The 19,672-nt window shown below is 38.5% G+C and overlaps 1 protein-coding gene across 1 annotated transcript in view; it reads right to left on the minus strand.

Annotated features, from left to right (window-relative positions):
- Window positions 1–7,176, minus strand: part of si:dkeyp-72e1.9 (syntaxin-binding protein 4) — a 71,836-nt gene extending 64,660 nt beyond the window's left edge. Inside the window, exon 1 of the mRNA XM_041816770.1 lies at window positions 7,097–7,176. Coding sequence (XP_041672704.1) covers window positions 7,097–7,161 — 65 coding nt within the window. The 5' untranslated portion in view covers window positions 7,162–7,176. The remainder of the gene's footprint in view (window positions 1–7,096) is intronic.
- Window positions 7,177–19,672: the final 12,496 nt, after the last annotated feature.

A 19,672-nucleotide genomic window follows, 5' to 3' on the forward strand; every position in this document is an offset into this window, starting at 1 on the left:
TAAATTAAAGTTGTGACATCATACACCCATTCTCTCAACCAGCAGTAACCAGTGTACCCACAATAATCACAGACAACTTCTCTTTATATTTATTACAGAATTTATTAAACATGCAGCATCTATGGTTATCAATGACACTTAATCCAACAAATAACTATTATAACTCAGCTACAACAAACTAGTTACAATCAAAGTAAGGTGTGGTGAACGTGTCAGAGAGAGAGAGAAACAAGATGGCTGTTGATCTTCAAATGTCTGAGTCACATGTAGTTTCACACATGTGACTTGATGGAGGACTTGAACAGAAGATGGAGAAGAAACTTTATCTCTTAACAACAAACTCAGAACAATAACTTAACCACACAAAAACTCAGTGGACAGACTTGGATTTTTTAGTCACTCTAATGTTCATGCAGGAGAGGGCACTGCACTTATAAATGTGGACACAGCAAAGTAAATCAACAACACACAAGCTGACAATAGGACAACGAATGCAGCCTTCAAGAAATGTATGAAATACTTTCTCCAGCTAGTTCTTTCCGGATCAAAGCCTCTTACTTATGTGTGAGTTGAACTAGATCCAGAAGTAAGTAGAGATGAGTCCATTAATGGTTCTTCCACCATTTGGATGTGCGTCCAACATTTGAAAAGTCTTGTGGCATCAAGATTGAGCTTTAGGAGAAGAGCAGGGCTCGTATCGTCCTTCGGATACTGGTGGGCTTTCTGCAGCACTTCTATTCAGACAACATCGAAGGAAGGACGAAGACTTGGAAAACTCAACCAGCCGATGGCTGACTGTACCAGACTTAAGGTGAAGCTGGGAGCATGAAGAACTTGGTCTGCTGCTTGAAAGCATTGGGCTTGGCATTGGAATGGCCCTGGAAAGGCAAGGCAAGGGAATGGCATCTGAGACGGGGTCACACTGGCTTTTATTACCTGTGGACACCCTGCAGGGTCTCATTAGGTCTCCTCCTATCAAAGAGGAGAAATTGTCCTGCTGCAAGGGCTCCTGGGATGATGTGTCCCTTTGTTTTTATGATTCTTTCCTCCAAAAGTACTGCAACTTAGACTTCAACAATGCAATTTAGAGTCTTTGTTTCATGAAATCTAACACATGTCTGATTCCCAACAGTAGAATGGTCCTATTTAACTTGCTAAATTTTTTAAATTCAGATGTAAAAGTTAGACCTAGCAAAACTCTGCCATCAGTGAATGAATGTGGAGTGAAAGGGTGTGAATGGGTAGGAGTGACCAGTGGTGTAAAAGCACCAAGTAGTCAGATGACTAGAAGAGCACTATACAAGCTCAAGTCCATTTACCTAAGAATATGCAAGCCCAAGCTGTAGACTGCTCCAAGCACTCGAGGTTTTAGGCGTTTTTTCTATTCCCATAAATGTCATAATCACTGATGTTTCTGTGTTGTCAGGGTTAAACCCACTCACAGCCACATAATCCTCCATTCTGGTGACCGTGGCAGCTACATTATCAGGTGTGGTGCTCTTGGATGCATTGTTCTGTATAGTTTTGGAGTATATTTTCTGCCTTTTGAAAATAGGTCTTAGTAACCAACAATAATATAAATCAATTATAACATGTTGTACTGTAAAATTATTTAAGACTCTAGGGTAAACCTACTACTGTAGAACTACTACCTAAGTAATGGGGCACAACAGTATGTCCCAAACAAGATGCTAAGGCCAGGTGACTTAATGAGAGCATGTTGTTTTCTAGCTGAATTGAAGTGATGTCTACTGTCACCAGAAGCCTGAATTCCAAAGGACAAGAGTTGAGTAAATAACCTGTCACACTGAATCTAGTCACACCTGTCACAACCTTTGGCTAGTGTCACAATGAATATCAAGTAGACGAAACAAAAGCAAATACATAGGCAGTGTTTTCTGACCAGTATTTTAAAGACTATCTGCAAACATTCTGGATTAAAAGTATGAAATGAATTGCCTTCATTAAAAAAATAGCTTCTTATAAAAAAATAATACCAAAAACAATAAAATAACTATAAATAAAAAAAACACATGAACCTTTTGACTCTGTACAATAAATGGTTAATGGTGGATGAATTGTTTTATAGAGCCTTTCTCATCAAATGACCTTCCAGAGTGGTTTTACTACAAGTCACATATTTACACATTAAACACACATTTATACACTGGTTATAGAGAATGCTATGTTAAGTGCCCATGACTACTCTTAATCCTACTTACACACATTTGCACCCTGCTGGTTATGATATACCAAAGAATACTTTGACATGTGGACCTATGCCTGTAGCCAACTTTTAGATTGGGAACAAGTCACAAAAAAACAACAGGTGGGCCAAATAAAAACCTTCAATAAGATTTCAAGCTTATGAAAGGAGAAATAAAATCTATGTAACTGTAGTTCAGATTGTATCGTAGCTGCAGCTTTTCTATCACTCTGTGAAGAAAACTAAAGGTCAGGAAAATAAATCCTGACTTTCTGTTGAGTATAACCAGCTTGCGACTGTTTTCTTTTCTTTTCTTTTCTTTCTTTTTTTTTTAACAGAAGACTCCTGTTTCCTGCCACTACCTACCTTCTACCGTCTTTTCTATCATCAGCCTCCTATGAACCTATGGTCAGAACAACATATCATCTTCTCCCTTGATTTGTATCAGAATATCTATTTTATACTCAGTCCTTTCATAAACACCATCCAGGGCCGTTTCTAGCTTTGTAGGGGCCCAATGCAAGATGCTGTTTGGGGGCCCGATAGTTTGCTAAACTAATGGAGAGATTCCCAATCCACTGATCCATGAACAAAACAGGCTACAGTCACGATAACCTCTCATATTAAATCATTTACGGTCTGAGCCTATATTTTTTTGTGTGGGCGGAGCTTACAGTCATATATAGCAGAGTTTACATTACACTTACTTCAGTTTGTGATATTATGCTTCTTTTGAACAAAACAAAATACTACATCAAAAACTTAACTTAGCTGTAGGAATGGAAGCAAGATTGTTTAAATTAGCAATCTGTATTGTCACAATAAATAAAAAATGTGGCACAGAAGGAGACTGCAGCTTACTCCAAGTTAGCAAAATCCATTTAGAGCCATAATCCAGTGCCACAATAGCCCAAAATAATCAATAAGCAATACATAAAGCAGTAGCACAATTCTAATAAGAGGCCTATTAAATACACATTATACTTAATTAACCAATCGTAACTAATCCTAAAGTAATGTTATGTGGCAAATCTGAGAAACAACTTCCACTGGATGATGACAGCAGACATCTGCACAACAACATCACAGCTTATCATTGCAGATTATTTTATTCTTGTGTCTTACATTTATTTTTAAGCATAATAAGGGATAAAGACAGGTAATTTTAATTCTCCTCAGATGAGGCTGAACATTCAGCTTTGGGGCCTCTATTGACTTGTGGGGCCCCTATTGACCCTATGCATTTGCATAGTCTGCATTTAGCAAGAAACAGCTTTGACACCATCCACACTACAATTCCTAACCCCTTCCCCCCAGTAAATAGCAGTGAAGTTCACCTAAAAACTTTTAGCTGTAGTCAAGAAAACGTATGAATTAAACAGGATTATCTTAATTTAAAACGCAACCAAGAAAATCGCCACCAAGAAAATCAACTCAAATATGCCGTAGTGATGTCAGCCTTCTCCTTCTATCAGTCAAAGTGAGATTGGCGGCCTGAAATATAGAATTTATCACGAAGCATATGATTGTTGATGATGGGTTAGCCCAGACTCAGTGCTGAATGCCAAAAGCAAAATACAAAATTGAAGTGGAAGAGACACAGATAGAAAAAGAAAGAAAAAAATCTATTCACAAGGAAGAGCACCATCTGTCGCCCTTTCTTCACATCATGTCCAATCTATGTCTGAAGCAGCTTTGTGTTATTCATGCTCCATGGATCTCTGCTCAGATGTTGGCTCAAACTTCAAAACCATAAAAACAAGTTGTTCTGTGCTCCTATAATTAAAAGAAAATGTTAAATAGGAAGGTAAGCATTGCTTATTATATTCTGCATGTCTGTTGGGCAGTAGCTTAGTCTGTAGGGAGACTGAGGACTGGTTTAAGTTCCAGTTGGAACAACTCCAGAAACTGGTCAGGGAGCTTAAGAAGCACCAGTTTACTTTGTGAGTGCCACTCTAATGCTCCTTTATAGGCAGCACTGCCTCACCTTGACATCTCTCCATAAGTATCTAGGATACTGTGTGCACGTGTTGCAGCCCCTGTGAGGGTAGCCTGTTCAACAACAGAGTTGAGGAATTCAATTTCCCATCAAAGGATTAACAATCTTCTTCTTCTTACATGTATTTGCATATAAGCCACTCATAAAGGTTAAACCAATTAAATATTTAGGTGACAATTTCAGTGGTGAGGTCAGTTTACAGTTGACCCTTATTAAACATGCCCAATACACACTTAACAAATGTTTGATAAGTTTATTTGTCACTATGTTTAGAAATGTACTGAAGTGAACAAAACTATGCACAAATTAAAGAAAACAAGGTATCAAACTACGTGTGTGAAACCAAATGTAGCACTAGAACTCCATATTCCCCTAACTGTTGATAACTTGACTCATCAATATGGTCTGGCTGCCAGATGAAACAATACATTTACTGTACATTTTTTCAACAATTCAGTATTGAACTAAATAAAACTCGTAGTAATTCTAGAATTGAAACGATTTACCTCTGCTATCCTATATGGGCTAAAAACTGCTTAATGTTACAGTGTTGTGAAGGATACCTTTGTGATGTAGCATAAATTTGAACAAGATCTTGTCAAGAATAACCAATCAAATAGACAATAAATCTTGGCCTTTTATCTTAAACACCATCAAACTTGTCAAAATTTGGTCAGGAATCTTCCCTTGTTAAAGAAGATAAAGTCTGAAAGCTACATGGAGGAGAAAAAACAGGAGGATGAATACAAACTCAGTAGGTTGGATGCCAATACAAGGTGATGGATGCCAACCAATAACAGCAACCATCAAACCACAGGTCTACCAGTTTGGTCAATGTGTAGTTACATATTTTATGGCTTAGACAAGATTTAATAAACAATTCAACAATTAACTTCATTTGTGTGATAAATATGCATAAATAACCTGGGATTGTGGTTCTAGTAAACTGACATACATTTGAAAAATAAGCCAGGATTTATAAATTCAATGCCATCCCATAACTACTTGCTTTGACCCTACTGCACTTCCCAGTTACTTAAATGATTCATGCATGTGGACCTGGAGTTGGCAAACCTTTAATCCTTTCCATCATTTGAGGTATCATGAAGAATGCATCCATTTAAGTACAAGAAAAGAACCTTCTAGTGGACAATGTTTACTATAATGCAGAGGTGGAGCTAGAAGTGTGACACATCCTGAGTTCAGCCCAGATTTAAGAGTCCAAAGGCATTCTTTCTCACAATCCTTTTGCTCAAAAGATAGACATGACATTTATTCATGAAAATGCTAGTATTCAATATAATGTTGAAAGTATTTCTATAATGTGACATGAATAAGCTCCAAAGTTAAATAAAAAGTTTAATTTCTTTTCAGTTTTGCTTCAAGAACAACATTTCTAGGTAGTCAACAGGGTCCATTCATTCATTGTTATTGATTTATTTTTGCATTTATCAATCATAACACTCTCCAGCAATATACTTTTTCCCAACCTGAAAGGTTCGGGGCTTTAGTAGAAACATTCAGGGCTTAAGCCCTGTAAGCCACCCTCTGTCTGTGTATTAAGGTGGATAGTAAATCAAGATAAAGGAAATAACACCTGATTTGTTTTTCAATTTCTAGTACTCCTGCAAAAAAGGCACCATGTTATTTCCAAATTCTAAATGTGGAAATGTCTCAAATATGAAGATCTATGGCGGTTTCCCATACTTCTAAAATGTGATGAACTTTACATCCAAAATAACATCTATATCATGTCAGAACCTACATGCTGCACAACTGAAGAGCAACCTAGACTCTTCTTAAAGTTGTGTATTTCTGATTAGTTTAAAGCCACTGCTCTCTATTCTACCTGAGACACACCTACCTTGGTTTAATCGTGGGATTCATCCTGAGTGGAAACAGTCCCAGGTCTACGTCGTGGCTGTCAGGATTAAATTCTAGAGCTCCTGAGACATAAATCAAAAAGTAGTCCCAGAGCTCAGGTAACTTCTTCGAGGAGAGAATCATGAGGAGCTTTAGAGAAGGGTCTATTTGCAGGAGAGGCAGCTGAACAAAAGGAAGGTGTCCAGCAGTTATGGAGCACACAGCAGTATTTTATCAGCTTCCTTCAACTGTAGCAGTACCAGTTTGAGCCAGCCCTAACAGTCTACTCAGCACCTACATTTGGCTGACAAACTTCTCCCCTCAGGACAGAGGAAGATCTTCAAAATACCCTAAGGATCATGCACAATCCATCTGTATTTGTCTGTTTGAATTTAGAAAATGCATCTTTGTTTCCTGGCAAAAGTGATTGGTCTAGCTGTGGCTGAAATATATTTCCGTTTGCTTCCTAATCTTATTTGATGGACAAAACTAAAAAGAATAAACAAGTCTTGACCAGTTCATGCACACAGTTTAAAAATATCCCTCTTTTAGGGTCTATGTCCTACTTTATTATTATGAAATAAATGTGTAAAATCTGCAGATGTTAATCTTGGTTAGTTGTTAGAATAAAATTCTCACTGAATATGTTTCTTCACCTTTATTTCATAACGTCTTTAGTTTTGTGCACTCTAAGTACAAAAAAACAAACAAACCTTGGGACCAGAACAAACGGACACATTCCAACTCAGTCATCAATTATTAAAAGGCTACAGAAAGAGAGAAAGACTATTTCAACTTTGTGTAAACTTCAATATTTTATCTGCTTTCGCTCAGGGAAAAACAAGACGACCGAGTTTTATACGAGCATCAATTAGGGCATCACATCCTCTAAGGGCACCATATTGATTTGGAATGTTGTCAGTCAACCTTTACGCATAAAAAACAGATTCGTGACCAATTCCTGTACTGCGTAGGCCAGCCGTTTTTTTCCAGAGCGAACGCCAGAATTTTCCCTATTTTTTACGTACCAGTAGATGAGCGACAGGCCGTCGAAACGCTCAAGCTCTCTCCCCCGCTGTTTCAGCAGAGACATAGTATCCTAACGTGTGGTCGATGAACAGTGTCCACACTGTTGCTTGGTTTCAGTGTACAAACAGAGGAACTCCGTCCCAGAAACGCATCACTGTGTCCGCTCTCCAGCTGGCAGCGCGCGGGGAGTTTGAGCGGCGTGCCTTCGCTGACAGCGTGGATGAGTCAGCAGTCAGCAGACCCCTACAAATCAACAAGACACACAATGCTCGCCGGGTAAGATTGTAATCTGAGGGACTCGTGGGCTTTTTCCTGCTGACTGACCCTAACCCCTCTGTTTTACAAAATACCATTGTCTCTTTACGGCACCACAGTCTTCCACTGTCACCGTACAGTCAGAGAACCAGCGGTAATTGGGACGGAGATCCCAGAATCAATGAGAAAACTACGATGCCTGTTGTCCCAAATCCAATCAGACACCACAGACGCATTACGATGACGATTTTAATTAAAGACAAATGCGTTGTAAAGTAAAAAATTAGACAACGCCACATTTACGAAAGATAAAGTTTTTTTCTTCACCCCGTTTTCTTGCCTCTCTTTTACTATAGACGCCAAATTGATCACTGTGAGGGGCTCAGAGTTAAAACTCTGACGTAAGTTTGCAATTTTTCCACACGGTATAAGATGAGTACACAGTGAGCTAATCTGAGTACATGTTACTCTGGAAAATATAACATTTGGTCCCAGTCTTCTTGCAGAATAAAATTTTCAGAGTTGATTTTACTCTAAATAGTGTTTCATTTAACTCTAAATGATGATTATTTACTCCGTGATGAACAAAATAAAAACAACTCTCCAGCAATTGTACTCAGTACAGACAGAACATTTTACTCATTATCAGGGCTGTTTCTAGCTTTATGGGGCCTTATGCAAGATGCTGTTTGGGGGGGCCTAGTCTGCCAAACTACGATGGAGAGATACCTAATCCATTAGATGGTCCATGAACATACAACAGTCTATTCCACTTTACAAGCAAAATGAGCTGCAGTCATGATAACCTCTCATATCAAATTATTTATGGTCTTAACCTAAATGCTTTTCTGTGGGCAGAGCTAATAGTTATATATAGCATAGTTTACATTACACTTACTTCAGTTTGTGATATTTTGGTTAGTTGAGTTAGCAATAATCCACTCATAGCAATTATCCACTGCCACAATAGTCCAAAATAATCAACAACAGGTCTAATTTTATTAATCACTTAATAAATAACTAGTGTTATTTATGAAGCAGTAGCACATTTCTAGTTAAAGGCCTATAAAATACACACTAAACAAATGAATCATAAGTAATCCATTATTCTTACCTTTGTCAGCCACACTGGAATAACTTCTTTTTGATGCAATAAATACTGTTTGCCATCCCTATTCTCACTTACAGGAATGATGGGTATCTGTCAATCATTCCCAACAAGCAGTGAATCTACAGTGCCCCCTTTCCGATTCCTGATTTTTTTTTGCAAATTTATCACACTTAAAGAAGTAGTGAACACTTGACATTTTTTTTTAACTGTACACTCAAGAAGTCTATACGTCACACAAAACACACCTTTTCAGAAAAGACTTTTCAAAGCAGATGTCCCTTTTGAGCTAATTAAAAGCCATAAAATGCAGATTTTTATCAGTTTGGCGCAAATGTCAGAAACAACACCAGCATTGATGTGTTTTATCGTAGTTCAGTCAGACACCTCAGTGTACAGCTGAAAAAAAATGCTAGTGTTCACTACTTCTTTGAATGTTTCAGATCATCAAACCAGTTATTATATATCACAAAGACAACCCAAGTAAAAACAAATTGCAGTTTCTAAATGATGATTTTATTTATGAGGGGGAAGAAAAAGCCAACCTATCTGGCCCTATGTAAAAAAGTAATTGCACCTCTTGTTAAATCATGAGTTAACTGTGATTAACTACAGTTCTTGGAAAGCTGAGTTCAGTTTCACAGGTCGCACCTAGGCCTGATTACTGCCAGATTTTTTGAATTAAGAAATCTCTTAAATAGAAGCTGTCAGACCAAGTGAAGTATAGGCTACAAGACCTCGAAAAGAAACGCATCACGCCACGATCCAAAGAAATTTAAGAACAAATGAAAAACAAAGTGATTGAAATCTATCAGTGTGGAAAAGGTTACAAAGCCACTTCTAAGCCTTTGGGACTCCAGAGAACCACTATCAGAGCCATTATCCACGAAAGTGGGAACAGTGGTGAACCTTCCCAGGAGTGGTCGGCCAACCAAAATGACTCCAAGAGTGCAACAACGACTCATTCAGAGGTCACAGAAGAACCCAGAACAACATCCAAAGAACAGCAGGCCTCACTGGCCTCAGTAAAGGTCAGAGTTCATATCTCAACCATAAGAAAGACACTGGGCAAAAATGGCATCCATGGGAGAGTTCCAAGGCCAAAACCACTGCTGACAAAAAGAACACAAAGGCTTGTCTCATATTCGTCAAGAAAAATTTGATGATCCCCAAAACTTTTGGAGGACCTGCTTCAGGACCTGGACCACTTGCTGTGATTGATGGAACAATGAATTCTGCTGTCTACCAGAAAATCTTGACGAAGAACATCTGGCCAACAGTTCGTGTCCTCAAGCTCAAGCGCTCTTCGGTTATGCAACAGGACAACGACCCAAAACATACCAGCAAATCCACCTCTGAATGGCTTAAAAAAACCCAAAAATTAAGGTTTTGGAGTGGCCAAGTCAAAATCCAGACTTAAATCCAACTGAGATGCTGTTGTGTGACCTAAAACGGGCTGTTCATGCTCAAAACCCCTCCAATATGGCTGAGTTAAAACATTTCTACAAAGAAGAGTGGGCCAAAATTCATCACCAGTTATTGCAAACATTTGATTTCAGTTATTGCTGCCAAGGGCTGCTCAACCAGTTATTAGGTTCAGGGGGCAATTACTTTTTCACATAGGGCCAAATAGGCCCTATGTGATAGGGCCAGATTTTTCCCCTTTAATAAATAAAATCATAATTTAGAAACTGCATTTTGTATTTAATTGGGTTGTCTTTGTGAGATACTAAAATTTGTTTGATGATCTGAAACATTTATGTGTGATAAATATGCAAAATCATCAGGAATCAGAAAGGGGGCAAATACTTTTTCACAGCACTGTATCTGTCTGTCTGTCTGTCTAACTTCCAACTGGTTAATAAACCCCCATTTAAAGAATTTATCTTTAGTTAGTGAGACTTATTTATGAAGGTGAACTAAACTCCAGATATTAGCCCTTCTTTATCATGGAAAATGGCTAAATGTTTTTTAAGAGGGTCCATAATATCATACACTTTTGGAGGGAAATGTCGACTCTAACTTGAAGAATGGGTCAGATCTTTAAAAAAGAGTTGAAATCCAACTGGCAAGAACATGTATTCTGTTGATTAAAGATAGACCTCCTACTGTTACGGTGTGGTACAAAGAGATCTTTTATGTACTTCCTCATGAGATGATAGGTGATTTGCTGAAGGGTAATGAACAGCTGTTTCTGAATATGTGGAAACCACTCTTTGACTATCTCCCTAGTGAGACTGGATCTGGTGTCAAAAGGATTTTCACATCTGAACTGGAAACACTCAGACTAAGTCCATTTACAAACTAATTGCTACTGCAGATTGATGAACTGATACTTACAGACAAAGGAAATGGGGTAGGGGTGTTATTGTTTTTCCTTGGTTTTTATTATTATTTCATTGTCTTTGTTTATTCGTCAGTGGGTATGTGTAATTGCTTGATACTCTGTTTTGGACACACACTGCTCAAAAGATAAAGGGAACACTGAAATAACACATCCCAGATCTCTATGAATGAAATATTCCAGTTGAAAATCTTTAGTCATTACATGGTGGAGTGCATTGACAACAAAATAACATGAGAATGATCAATGGAAATCGAAATCATTAACCCATGGAGGACTAGATTCAGAATCATACTCAAAATGAAAGTTGAAAAATCGGATCACAGGCTGATCAAACTTCCGTGAAGTTACTAAAGACAACTCAAAATGAAGCTCAGTAGTGTGTATGGTCTCCACCATGCCTGTGTGCACTCCCTGCAACGCCTGGGCATGCTCCTGATGAGATGATGGATGGTCTCCTGCAGGATCTCCTCCCACACCTGGATCAGGGCATCAGTCAGCTCCTGGGCAGTCTGTGGCAGCGGTGGATGGAACGAAACATGATGTCCCAGAGGGGCTTGATTGGATTCAGGTCTTGGGAACGGGCAGGCCAGTCCATAGCATCAATGCCTTCATCATGCAGGAACTGCTGACACACTCCAGCCACATGAGGCCGAGCATTATCGTGCATCAGAAGGAACCCAGGGCCCACTTCACCAGCATATGGTCTGACAATGGGTCTGAGTACCTCATCCTGGTACCTAATGGTAGTCAAGGTACCTCTGGCTAGCACATAGAGGTCTGTGTGGCCCTCCTATGCTATGCCACCCCACACCATCACTGACCCACCGCCTAACCGATCATGCTGAAGGATGTTGCAGGCAGTAGAATGTTCTCCATGGTGTCTCCAGACTCTCTCATGTCTGTCAAATGTGCTCAGTGTGAACCTGCTCTCATCTGTGAAGAGCACAGGGTGCCAATGGGGAATATGCCAATTCTGGTGTTCGCTGGCAAATGCCAGTTGGGCTGCACACTGCTGGGCTGTGAGCAAAGGCCCCACCTGTGGACATCAAGCCGCCATACAACCCTCATGGAGTCTGTTTCTGACAGTCTGAGCAGAAACACATTAGTGGCCTGCTGAATGTCATTTTGTAGGGCTCTGGCAGTGCTACCCCTGTTCCTTCTTGCACAAAGGAGCAGATAGCGGTCCTGCTGCTGGGTTGTTGCCCTCCTACGGTCCCCTCCATGTCACCTGGTGTACTGGCCTGTCTCCTGGTATCTCCTCTATGCTCTTGACCGTGTGCTGAAAGAAACAGCAAAACATCTTGCCATGGCGCACATGGCTGTGCCATCCTGGATGAGCTGCACTACCTGTAACTTCTGTGGGTTGCAGATACCGCCTCATGCTACCACGAATGGTGAAAAATGCAGAAGTAACCAAAAAATCGGCCAGAGAGGATGAGGAGAGGGTAATGGTCTGTGGCCACCACCTGCAAAACCATTCCTTTATAGGGGTTATCTTGCTAATTGTCACTCCTTTCCACCTGTTGTCTGTCCCATTTGCACAACAGCAAGTCAAATTGATTTACAATCAATGTCGCTTTCTAACTGGACAGGTTGGTATCCTGGAATTGTGATTCAGGGATTTACAGGGCTGAAACAAATAGTGGTAAAACCCTACCTGGTCTCCAGAAGGGAGAATTTAAACGAACCACACTTTTAGGTTTTCTTGTATTTTGATTGCTTTAGGGTGCTTCCCAGTATATGCCAGAACTGTCTCTTGTCACATGAATTAAAGAGCAATATTGGTACTTTAGTGTCTCTCCCCCCTGTATGTCAAGGCAGGAAATGTAGGATTGCCTCTTTTAACTCTGAGCAATAGCTACCCTCCGTCAGACATAGCTCATTGAAAAGTACATTACACATACTAAAAGTTGTAAATTTAAGAAGTGCCTGCAGATGGTGCTACAGATCAGATTATGATGTCCCATTCTTGGATAAATATGGAGGTGGACACTGTATCTACAGCCCAAGAACTCCAAAAGATGTAGGGAAAATTGACTCAGTGGCATCCCTTAACAGCTTTCCAAGTTCAAGCCTGCGGAGTAAGTCTCACCTAGAATGATGACATAACAATTTTGTGTGAGTCCACAAAATTAAAAAATTTGCAAGAAAATATGGAGTAGTTTTAGCTGTGCAGTACATGGTCAGATGTGATGTTACTTTCTGAGGTCTGTGTCATTATCCCTTAAATATTTTCATGTCAAATTTGCTTTGAAACACCCATAAAACATAGGTCTTGATGTACACCAAAATCTCTGAATTTTTAATCAAAGTTTTTATCAGATTTGATGTGTGGCGGATATTGATTGTGACATGTCTTGCCAATAAGATTTCTAAGTGTAATTACTCAGCTGTATTTGTTCATAACTTAAATAACTTTCATGTGCTAAATTATAGCCCCATCTTTAATACATCTGTTTGAAATTTTTTATTCAGTCACGGCACCACCCACTGGCATGAGAAAGTTTCTGTGTTTATATCATTGCCTGATGGCATCCCACTCAAATTTGCTCAGGTACATCCAAAGACCTTCAACATGCGCCACTATTTGGAACATATTTTCAACATGACAGGATCTAAATATAAGCCTCCTGAATTAATATTGCCAAATCAACAGGAAGTCTGCCAATTTCGATTGTTGGGGGAAAAAAAAAAACTAACTCGGGCCACAGTTGTCATTTCTAGGAATCCTTTGAGGACTAACTCCTGGGTGTAACAGACATGGAGGTCAGAGAATATTGGCATTTCTGTGTTTGACAGACATATCTGAAGCAGTCCATTTAGTGGCTGTGCCACAAGTCTGACGTGTGCCAAAAAACCTTATGTATGAAGGTGTGAGGGCCTGTTCACTACTGTATGCAGCACTAGTTTAATAGATATTTGCATTTTTTTTTGTCTGGTGCAAATACTAACAGTAGAATAGACCTGTAAAAATAAGTGGAAAATATCATAAATCAGGGTTAGTTTAAGTTCAAAAGAGACATTTGAGACAGAATTACATGCATCTTTATTTCCATTTTCTATGCAAATCAAGTTCTCTTATTACTCTGATAGCATGTTTTTATCACTTTTTGGTCCTTCTTTAGCCTACTCTTCACTTTTAAATAGGGTTTCTTACTCTAGGCGTAACCTGTTCGATTATGCCTTCTCAGGGTGCCATTGTGGTGAAGTAATGTTAATGAAGAACAGCAAACAGTGTAGATGGGAGTTAAATGTCTCTCCTGTGATGTAAGGACAGAGGCTGTCAGGGAAGGAGAGTTTTCTCTCTTTTCACCTATCAAACACAGTGACTGTATGATTCATATTCAAAGTGTGCTAAAGAAAGATACAGCAAACCACCAAAAAGTTACAAGAAAGAGCAATACACATACACACACACATGCATAAACTAACCAACCCTGTTACAAATCAATTGAAGGCGTGGTTCTGTCAGGTTTCGGTTCAAAAAAGGAATTGTAAGAATTTGATGTAACTCTCCACCCTTTATAGAGCAGTAAGTCACCTAATCTCATCAGTGGCTTTTGGCTGGTTTGAGTTCAGAAATAGAGAGTGAGGACATGAAAAGGAGTTACTATGACAACAGGGAAGTCTGTTTCTTGTCAGAACAACTGTTCATCCATTGTAATAATGTCTTTGGTAAAACTGATAAATTAACTAAGAACTGGTTAAAGAAGAAGTGGGTCCCCTACTCATGTACTAACCTAAAAATGTGGTGTCTTTGTGCTCTTTTTAAAACATGATGGTCCAAGTTAATGCAAAACTACTTCAGTTAACCGCTGCATTCCCCTCCCACAGTCACATTCCCCTTCATCATTTATTAACAAAGTAAGCCATGCTTAATTTATCTCTTTTATAGATAACATGAGACACAGAATGCCATCTTCTAATTAAGTAAACTGAATTTTAGTAACATAAAATTTCAGCTGTTATTCTCATTTTACTTTGATGCTGTGATTTCATCTGACAGCCTAACCAGTTGCAAATTAAGCTGCTTTAAGCAAATACAGTAGGTCTGAAGTTTGACGTAAAAAGGTTCAGCTGATGATGTATTTATACATACCTGATGTAAGTGTAATAAATAACCTTTCCTAACTGAAATTCCATTCTGTGAAAACTCTTTGTACATTCAATGACAAATTTATTCATGAATTATTTTCCTGTTCCGGGCTGACAGGAGTGTCATCCGGTGCAGTCTTTTGCTGCTTCAGAGTTCAATGTGTCGTTTGTTTAGAGGTGCTCTTCTGCTTACCTAGATTGTGACAGTAGCTTACTTGAGTTATTAAGTACTTTACATGTGGTATAATTCTGCAGTCCGATAAAAATCTTGCTGACTGAGGATACCAAATATAGTATGACATGGACGCCAGAAAAGGTGATCTTAATATGACGTAAGAATAGAAGGATTTAGACATGCACATAGCTGTTCTGCCATTTTAATCTTTCTGAAACAAAAGAGGAAGAAACTTTCAATGTCTATTAAAATAAAAAAAAAAATCTGTTCTTAACTCGAAAAAAATGTCTTCAGTATTAACTCATCAACAAAGTGGACAGTGGCTGCAATCAGCTCTATGCTAAAGCACAATGAGTCAAATAGGCCTAGGCCTATGTGTATTTCTTAATAGGTCTGTGTTACTGAAGTTTTCTCTTGTGAGAAAAACATTTTTGGTAAAGAAGGCTAGAGTCAGTGACTCTACTGCACCCCTCCTCCACTCATCTCCTCAATGAGCAACATTGATATTCTCTCATCTATGAGATAATTATCTGCATCTTCTTTTTCTTTTTTTAATGAATCTTCATCATGTGCTGAAAGCATTCCTTTTTTGTGGTTTGTTTGTTTGTTTGTTTGTTTGTTTTTTTGCTAAACACTGAAATTAAACTGAAGGTTCAGTGGTACAAACTTCTCATACCATACATTAAAATGGTACCAGTGAAGGTCTGCAGGAAGACCTTCAGAGGACATGCTCAGCTGAAGAGAGAGTCAGGCACGTGCAATAAGGGCAGTTTACTTGAACCAGGAAGATATATTTTTAACTAAAGTGAACATGGACGCTGATCAGAATAACAATCATCATTAATCATCCCCTCTTATTCAGAAAGAAATTTCATTCCAAATGGGCTGTTTCAGGATCAGGATCTTCTGATTTATGTGTTTACATGTTGAATTTTTATATTCTGATGAGACTTTTATTTAAATAAATTGTATCTTTAGCTAGTGCCTTTCTATCAGCTCAAACCAGTCAGGTCCTTTCCTTCTGACTTTTGCCATCAACAACAAATTTTGACCCAGAAAACTGATGCTCACTAAATAGTTCCTCCTTTTACAGCCTTTCTCTGTGAACTGTTGGAATGATTGTGTGTATAAATCCCATTAGATCAACAACTGGTGAAATACATATAAAACAGCTCATCTTGCACCAACAGACATGGCATGTCCAAAGTCACTTAAATTAATTTTGATGCTTAGTTTGGACTCACCGTGAGTATAGGTGTGTTGTTGAAATGCCTAAATGCATTCCTTGCCCACGTTATTGGTTTTATTGGTGATAATTTGTGTGAAAGAATGTTGAACAGGTATACCTAAAAAACTGGCAGATATGGCCCATCTCTGTTGGCTTTTCATGTATAATTATAAAGTAAAAGTTTTTTAAATTTTATCTAAATTTTCATCTATGTCACATCTTACATATGTATTGCAAGGTTTTATATACAATATTTATGAGATTTCAGTTTGACAGATGGTTGTTAAACTCATGTGAATTTGCTGTTGTTCATTTTCACAAAAGAATATTATTTATGAATGAATTAAGTTTGTCTTATAACATACTTGTAAGTTTTCACATGAAAAAACTGCCATGCATCATACATACAGGTTTCAGATAGACATTAAAACACATTGGCATATTTTTCTACCATTTTTTTTATGTGAGTATGATATTTGGTGTAAATTCCCCCCTGCTGTCAAAGAAAATGCGCAACGATTCACTGAAGTTGCCCTTTATTGTTATCAGATTTTCTTATACATAACTATCCAAATATTTGAATGATAATCAATAAATAACACAAAAGGTCAATTTTTTTGTGGTGAAAGAATTTTTTTTTTCTTGGATTTGTAATTAGAATGCTATATATATTTTGGTCATCCTTGAACATCTTTGCAGAAACAGTTTGGGTTCAACATCTAGAGCTAAGCTCTCACTCAGAGAGTCTTAGAGTGGAATGGCCTGGTCAAGGCTGTTGTGTGAGCAAAATGCACACACTGTCCTGAAGTTTGGTTTTGCTCACAGAGTTTTTAAAAAAGTGGATCACTTCCATACCCTTTTTCCAACGGAAACTGAGCTCTCTGTTCACCTTCTTGGCAAAGTTTTACAGCCCATTTTTTAATACATAATAATACAGGTGCTCTTATGCATTGATAATATTTAACTTAAACCATTAGGTATAATGTACCTTCTGTGAACAGTCATCAAATAAGGTTAGATTTGTCTGAATGTTTTTATGTGTATGTTGAATGCCCATAGAAACCCAGCCTGGTAAGAAACTGTAGACAGATTTTAATGTTGCAAAAATATTATGAAGATGAATGTTTTCAGATATGAGAAAACAGAGGTCTATTCATGCCTTTGTTAGGCACATAGTCCACATTCCCAAGGGAGGTGTGACCATGATAGTTTAAAGGTGTGTCAGGTCTGTCACCAGAGTTGAATTACCAGGAGGAGGTTGGTCACAACAGGTATGACAAGTATGACACAGGCAGCTTTAGATACATTGTTACTCTGGGTGGTGCCATGAAGCATTTGAGTTCTTGAGGTGACAGCAAATTCTATTTTGCAATTTTTTGTGCCATGGCTCTTCAGGGAACTATGCAACATGTTAAGTATACATTTCCAGTCCGTATGGGTATATCTTAACTCATACCCTCCCTTGTACACAGCCTTGAATAGCCTTAAAGTTACTGGAAGTATTGAACTCCTGAAGGCCATGTCATAAGTTTAATTAATTCAGGTACATAAAAAAGCAGTTAAACTCTTGCATCTTTGCTGTTTCATTGTTGAGTAGGATCAAGTTTTGCTGGGATAAGATAAAGTTTTTCTTTAGTCATTTTTCTTTGTTCATCCATTTATCCTTTTTATTTTTATTTTTGCTTAAATCCTACTGGGCAAAGGCTATGGATATAAGTCTAGACTCCACCAAGACACTCATGCAATGTTTTCAACTTCCTTCTGTGGGAATGTAGGCATTCAAGTAGTAGGTGAAGGTTAGAACAAAAGGTGTGTCTTTCCACAGAGCTCTGGCTACAACTTTTGCCTTAAACCCTTCATATTGCTGATCGTACCAGGTGACAATGTTGTAGCACATAAATCTCAGTTATATGGAACAGGATGTAATGGTCAAAAAGTAAATGTTAAATTCATTTTGCTTGTGAAAACATTCTGTTGAAAGTTCCAAAAAGTATATGTTACCTATAAAAAAAGTACACACCTCCTTGCATGTTTTACCCTTTAATCGACTTTATAAATCATCCATGGTCAATATAATTTGGCTTTTTTTAATTTACAAAAAAAATAAAATAAAATAATGTCTTAAAGAGAAAACCGATTTCTACAAAGTAATGTCAGTTGAATAAAAATTTCTTATATAAGATGTGCGTCTGCATAAATATTCAAGTCAGTATTTAGTAGTCACGCTTTTGGCTACAATCACAGCACTGAGTCTTTGTGGATAGGTCTCAATCAGGCTTGCACAACTGGACACTGCAATTTTATTCCTTTCTTCTTTGCAAAACTGCTTCAGCTCTGTAGGGTTGGATGTGAACAGCTTTTTTTATGTCCAGCCATAAATTCTCTATTGGATTGAGGTCTGGGCTCTGACTAGGCCTCCCCAGAACATTCACCTTGTCTTTTAACCATTTCTTTGTAGCTTTAGCTGTATGCTTCGGGTCACTGTCTTGCTGGAAAACAAATCATCTCTCAAGCTGTAGTTCTCTTGCAGATTGAGTAAGACTGCCCTCCAGGATTTACGTATATTTTGCCACATTAATTTTACCCTCTACCTTTACAAGCTTTAAAGGTCTGACTGCTGAGAAGCACCCACACAGCATGATGCTGCCACGACTGTGCTTCACAGTGGGGATGGTGTGCTTGTGGTGTCTGATGGCCAAAAAGTATTGTTTTGGTCTCATCAGACCAAAGAACGTTCTTCAACTTGACCATGGAGTCTGCCACATGCCTTTTGGCAAGCTCTAGTCAAGAATTGATGCCTTTTATTCAACAGTGGCTTTCTTTTTTGCCACTCTGCCATGACTGGTGAAGAACCCAGGCAACAGTTGTTGCATACAGAGTCTCTCCCATCTCAGCTGCAGAAGTTTGTAACTCCGTCAGAATAGTCTTAGGCCTTATCCACACAGAGATGCAAATGATATATTTCTGTGTTGTTTTGAAAAAGTTTTTTGAAAAAGAAATGTTTCCTGCAAACATGGCATCATCTCAAGAAATGTCAATGTAAGCATGAAACCATTCAAAACGACTGAAAACTCTGTAGTATATATGTCAGGCATGTGAGTGGTGCTGTGACGCTGCCACAGAAATGCACCAAAAACGAAGAAGATTATGGAGTAAGTGCACCCAAAAAGTTCTGTTAACCAAAACTTTCTTCTGGCTGCCCTTCTGGTTGCACTCCGCAGTGGATCTGAGAACATGTGAAGTATGCTGTTCTCCATGGACATTTGTAACTCACCGTGGTAGAAGAGGGGCAGACGATTTTATTTTAAGAGCCGTAATAAACTCAGTAGCTTTTGCTGCTCAAACTCAATCGTGTAATCTGCAATTA

This window comes from Cheilinus undulatus, linkage group 21 (assembly GCF_018320785.1).
Source record: "Cheilinus undulatus linkage group 21, ASM1832078v1, whole genome shotgun sequence".
Taxonomy (NCBI): domain Eukaryota; kingdom Metazoa; phylum Chordata; class Actinopteri; order Labriformes; family Labridae; genus Cheilinus; species Cheilinus undulatus.